This window comes from Streptopelia decaocto, assembly GCF_964273445.1.
Source record: "Streptopelia decaocto genome assembly, chromosome: 2".
NCBI classification, from domain to species: Eukaryota; Metazoa; Chordata; class Aves; order Columbiformes; family Columbidae; genus Streptopelia; species Streptopelia decaocto.
In genome coordinates this window covers 92,738,818-92,744,817 of record NC_138655.1, presented here as the reverse complement: position 1 = coordinate 92,744,817, position 6,000 = coordinate 92,738,818, and the positions used below count along the sequence as shown (strand labels likewise).

At 44.3% G+C, this 6,000-nt stretch overlaps 1 protein-coding gene across 2 annotated transcripts in view; it reads left to right on the top strand.

Annotated features, from left to right (window-relative positions):
- The first annotated feature begins 4,387 nt into the window (after nucleotides 1-4,387).
- The window catches only part of ADTRP (androgen dependent TFPI regulating protein), a 33,890-nt gene continuing 32,277 nt past the window's right edge, over nucleotides 4,388-6,000 (top strand). For both annotated transcript variants that reach the window (XM_082043894.1, XM_082043893.1), the window contains exon 1: nucleotides 4,388-4,657. In XM_082043894.1, coding sequence (XP_081900020.1) covers nucleotides 4,505-4,657 — 153 coding nt within the window. In that variant the 5' untranslated portion in view covers nucleotides 4,388-4,504. The remainder of the gene's footprint in view (nucleotides 4,658-6,000) is intronic.

Sequence of the window (6,000 nt, the reverse complement as noted above, 5' to 3'; positions counted from 1 at the left end):
GAGGGAGGGGCAAAACGGGGGAAGTGGGGGGAGAGGAGGTTAACAATACATCTGCCAGGGTTTTATTGTCACCCCGCAATCTTAACCCTCGACAGAGGGAGAAACTCCGAAATGTGAATGATTGTTTCCTACTACTGTATTGTGCACCAGTCACCACTTTTGGGACTGAAAAATCACTCTGGATTTTGGCAGTTAGGAACAACTTTTTAGAAACAATTCAGAACGTATTAAGATGAAGTAAGCCACTTCCTGTCTTCTCTTAAAAATATATTTAAAAACCAAACAAACAAACAAAAGCCAAACACCTCACACAAGATAAAGGAGAGTGGCCCATGCAGGTGGGTACATAAACTGTCCTTCAACTCTATAACTTTCCTACTTGCCATACACAGCAGGTACATGTTGTAGCATTGCCCATTTTTTAGTGAAATATCTCAGAATATTTTCATTGATTTTCATTAGCTGTTGCTATTACTGCAGCATCACCGGGAAACATCGGCTTTTACTGGCAGTTAAAACATTTTTACATTTGTTGCTTGCATAGCTGTGAAGAAGAGTTGGAAATCTCAGACCCCTAGAAGCCACTAACGCCCAAGACAAATAAAACTATACAGAATTAAATCTCGTGAATTACACTAACCCCATGATTTTGGGGAGTTTGTCCCAGGATTTAAGGATGCCTGGAACAGACTATACCAGGCTTGCAATTTTGTCAATTATGTTTCATTTCATCCATCAGGACCGGCACAGAACAAATCATTACTACAGGTGTCCCTGGGGACACAGAACTCAGACAGCCTCACACTACATGCTGAAAAGTTTTCCTGGCTAATGCTTGTCAGAAAATGTTTCTCCTGCACAGAAGACGCTGTACAAGAATGGCCCTAGGTCCCACTTTCAAGGAATACTGCCCTCAATGCAAGCCAGCTTACCATAGCAGTAAATAAAGTATGAAATCCACATACAAAGTACCAGAACAACATTGAGCATAGAAATAAGTGTCAGAAAGCTAGAAGAAAAAATGTACCTACCCAGGTCCTCATGTTTTCTTCACCCTATAAAATCCATCTGACAAAGGCAAGTCCTGGTTGCATACCAGTCCCTTGTTCTTAAATTGTATCAAAAGAAAACTAGACACAATTACACAGTTTTGCTTTTTAGGCCCCCAAGCCTTTCCTAGGGCTTGGCTTTGAATCCTTTCCTCTCACCTGCCCTTAACTGCTGTCACCTGCCAGTAATTTCCTGCCTTGCTCTCACTTGTTCTGCCATCTCTGGGTGCTGCCCTGACAGAGAGCAAACCTCGCCAGCGCAAAAATATTGAAGAATATTTGAAAGGTGTCTAACTTGTCTCTAAACAAATTGTCATCCCATAAGGATGCAGGAATATTTCTTTCTAACAGCTGCCTCATTAGAGACAGGCTGAGGTGGTAACTAAACACTGTATGGTAATAATGGACTTGGGGGGGGAACTGCTATGTATCCTGGAAATATCATGCCCGTCAGTGGAGACACACAATCATGTTACAAACAGACATGGTGGTCTAAGATAATACCAGCTTACACTGTTTGCTGTCATCTCTGTACCTAAAGCACACTAATAGTATGAATCAAGATCATTTCAGTGCAAAGTCAGGGAAGCTGGCCTGACTCACTCCCCTAGAAGAAGACATGAGCAGAGGACATTTTGTGTATACGAGGTGATTTACAGCTCCAGTTACTTGTTACTGTTCTTCAGCTGAACCATGTTGATGGACTTGGTGGGAGCTCCCAGTTTGCTTTAGCATAAAGTCAGCTATTGCTGCTTAAATCAGGCGGGCCCATGCAGCAGACTGGACTGGGAGCATTGGCAGAGTGCACAAACGCTGCTCAACTGCAGGGGAGCAGCAGATGTGAGCTGGGGTGTCGTAACAAGGAGATGGAAAAGGGTATTTCCCCAAACCAGGGGTGTCAAACTCATTTTCACTGGGGGCCACATCAGCCTCATGGTTGCCTTCAGAGGGCAATGTAATTTTAGGACTGTATAAATGTAGGAGTAGTTACATTTGAAAATGAGTTTGACACCCCTGCCCTAAACCATCCCACTAGATCTTCAGTAGTGCATCTTCTTGTGCCCTAGTGTGCTCCTTCTTTCTTCCTCCTCTTCACCCCCCGCAAAAAAATTTAGAGCTGAATTTCTTGTTCCACTGAACCTTGAGCAGATGTTCTCCATACCCATGAAGAGAAGGCATAAGATATGGCCTTTCCAGTATATTTGCTCACTGAAGTGAAATACGAAAGACTTCATGAAGTCTTCATGAAGTGTGGGGTGTTAGACTTCAGATCCTATCTGGCACTCATCCTTTTTTTACCACTTTTCTACATCTGAACTTCATTCCTTATCTAGGCTGAAGGATATGTAGTTTGCTTCTTGTATATGAGAAAACAAAGCAGATGGTCTCAGTCTGTGGGACAGGTGTCCACATCAGAAAACTGTCACCGTACTTGACACCTTCCCAGCCATATTGGCCAAGATCCTCCAGAAAAGAAAATACATACCTTGCCATTTTGCATACATTTACATTCATTTGCATGCATTTGGGCACCTACTGAGGAGAAACACATGCCTTCCCATTTTTAAAGTTGCACTACAGCAAAACCTCAGAAAGAGTGGTGTGAAGATAACTTGTTAAGTGCAGAGTGCCCGGTGCCTTTGATATGCAAATAACTAATGAAAAGTGCTAAGTCCTATGCTGTCCCTGCCTTTTGTCACAGGGATGAGTCTTAACAAGGAGAAGCAGAGGAACCAGCTCAGGACAGCACTGCCTGTCCTCAGAAAGTCTATAAGGGCGATTGAAAACTCTTTTCTGCTGTGATGTCAGAGGCCAAAAAACATACTCCCATCTCTTTTTTTTTTTTTTTTTTCCTGGCAAAGAGTTTTCTCCTCCAACCTCAAACAACCACAAAAGAATCTACATCTTTGTTTTTCCTAAATGAGGCAGAAATATTTATTTTGGATTGTGATGGCGGGAATTCCTGGGGAATCTGGATGCGGGTAATCTGAATTAGGGGAGAAGTCAATGAAACATAGGAGGATACTGAAGTACCTTACTGCAAGGGCTGTTTCCCAACACGCATGCACGTTGCTATCTGACTTCATAGGAACTCATCCCACATGGAGCCCTACGTCCAGTATCAGGGGGGGAAAAAAATGCAATAGAAAATCCAAAACAAACCAAAACACAGCAGATTGCTCAATGCTGCCTGTAGGCCTGTTAGAAGAGGGGGGAAAAAAAAAAGAAATCACTTCATGCAATCTGCTTGGCTGAAGCCCATCCCTGCCCATGGAGACAGCCTCCACAGGGGAGAGAACAGCACCCCCTCTCCCCATCCTGTGTGGGAAAGGTCCAGACATGGGCTGGGGCACAGTACCTGCTCCTCACGAAGGACCCCGTGAAACACTCAGGTGGCAATTAATGCCGACAGCACTGCAATTGCACAGACTCTGGCCCAAATAGGAAATGCCATCTGTATTTTCCAGTGCTAACTAGGGCTGCTCAGTGAGGCAGGATGGGAGGGAAAAATGAGCATTTCCATGGGAACTTTATTGATTCCTTTGTTTTAGGGTCATTGCATGAGTATCCATTCTTTTCTGTACCCCAGTCCTGATGGTGAGATAATGTTCTGCCAGGGAAGAGGGGCTGCCTGAAGGTGAATGGCAGGTAGGTGAGACACCCTGCTCAGTGTTTAGGGTTTGTCACCCAAGGCCCTTGCCCCGCATCTCCATCCCTGATGGAGGTTCAAAGCCACTTGGGGTTTGGCTGACCTGCTGTGCATGACTGTGAAGGATCCCAGCTGCGTGGAGTGCCATAAAGGCAGCAGAGCCTTTTCTCACCAAGAAAATGTCAATGCTCACAGTCATTTTCAACCCCAAGGACCTTGCCTACAAACCCTCTCAGCTTCCTTGCCACCTCCATAGCCCATCAACAAATCAACTTGTTTTTCTTTCACAGACTGTTATGTTTCCCACTTTTTCCTTTGGCACAAGGAATAAACAGTTTCAGAGGCTTCCCAAGATGAGCTGGGGACATGACTACATGCGTAGCTCCGAGGGAATAAAATGCTGCGGGTTTTCACTTGCTACCCACAGCACAACAGCCTGTTACACAAAATAAGTGGCAGAGCTTCCCCCACTTTTGCAAGAAAAAAAAAAAAAGAAACCCAAAAAACTTATGTAACTCCGCAACTAATCTTCACTAATCTTGAGCAAGACATTTAAATCCGGGGAATAAGCCTATTCTTCTCATCCCTCCCACCCCACAGCCTATCCGTACAGTGAAAAGGGAAACAAACAGAAGCGAAGTTCACAGCCTGGTGCATACTCCTTTCGACAGGAGCGAAGTGACAAAGTGTCCCCAGTCAGTTCCAAAGCAAACCCTCCTGCCCTGCCCTTTCCCATGCACAGCGGCCGAGAACCTTAAGAGAAAAGCTGCTTTTGGACTGATTATCGCTTGCTCTTAACTAAAGCATGGAAATATCTACTCTCACGGTGTACCATTGCCTTGTTTTTGTCTGGTATTTTTTTGTCGTCTATGCAATCGCGCATGTGAGAACAGAAGAGCGGCCATCTGAAGTGTTCCGTTATGGTGGGCAGTGGAAATATTTGACAGTCCTCAATCTGGTAAGCAAATCTTGTTGTACAGTGATACCAATATGCCTATTTGTTTGTCTGCCATCTGTGCCTCAAGACATATGCAGCTGGTATATTTGCTGCTGTTAAACTGCTTCCTTTAACGGTTTATACCCCAGAGCAAACTAAGCAGGGATACATGGTTATGCTGCAAAATGTATTCACAGGTTTTATTCAGAAAGAATATCAGCTGGCAAGCTGCTTGGCTTTAAAAATGTACTCTGAAGCTAGCTGTTTCTTTGTGAAAGAGGCAAGTTATCTGTGAGGAGAAGGGCAGAAAGGTAGAATATGTCTATCCAGGACATGTGCAAGTTTGATGCCTATTATCTAACCCTTAATTCAATACTCATTATAATGCTGCTTGGAGTTTGACTACAATTTTTTAATAGTCTTTTAAGTCCTGTAAATTATAGAAAAGGTAAAACAAAGCATAGCACTGCGCTAATTTAGCCGTTCGGAGTACATGCTTAGTTAAAAAATCAGTTTAGAGCACAAGTGAAAGAAATGCCAGCCTGCAGAGAGAGAAGCTTGTGACACTATTACATGTGTTTTAACAGTGCTATCAACTGCTCTCTGCGTTTCCTAAAAGTACACAGAAAAATGTAGGCCGATATATATTCTGGTTCTCCTAATACGTTACGGTTTCACAAGTTAGAAAACAAAATGAAAGCAAGAGAGACGATACATCAAGAGAGAAGGCTTATTCATGGTCCAAGTGGTTCAGCAGTGGCTCATGGTGGTGGTGGTGGCAGTGGGGTGAAAGGACCAGGCATGTGGAGAGGGTTCCTACAAGGGACATATTTCAGGGACACTTGCTAATCTGAAGGATGACCACAGAGACCTCCGTAGCCCTTTGTTCCTTCTGTGTGACTGTCAGAGTTAAATACCAGTGGGAGGTCTGGCCTGGGGTGTTTTTATCTCTACTTTTATTCTTCAGAAGTAGACACCCTGCCATGGAATTCAATGGAAGCCTAAAGGCTCCCCAGCTCCAAGCGGGGCCTTTGGAGACCCCTGGGGAGTTGGGAAAGTTGGGTCCATTCCCAACTTGCATACTTGCAACCAAGAGGTGATGAATGGCAGGTGAGGTGGCTACAACAGCCTGGGCTTCAGGGAGCCGCAACACCCTTCTCAGTGGCCAAGCCAGCTGCGCAAGGGTGACAGCACGTACATCACTGTATTTAGATGGCATGTGTATGATTTGTTGCTATGTTATCTCCATATTGGTACACCTAGGCTTTTTGTGGTGTTCTTAAAAACTAGTTTTTCTGAAATACCAGCAATCAAATGGTGAGGGTTCAACAACCTTGAGGATATTCCGTTCCTCCTGATGGAAC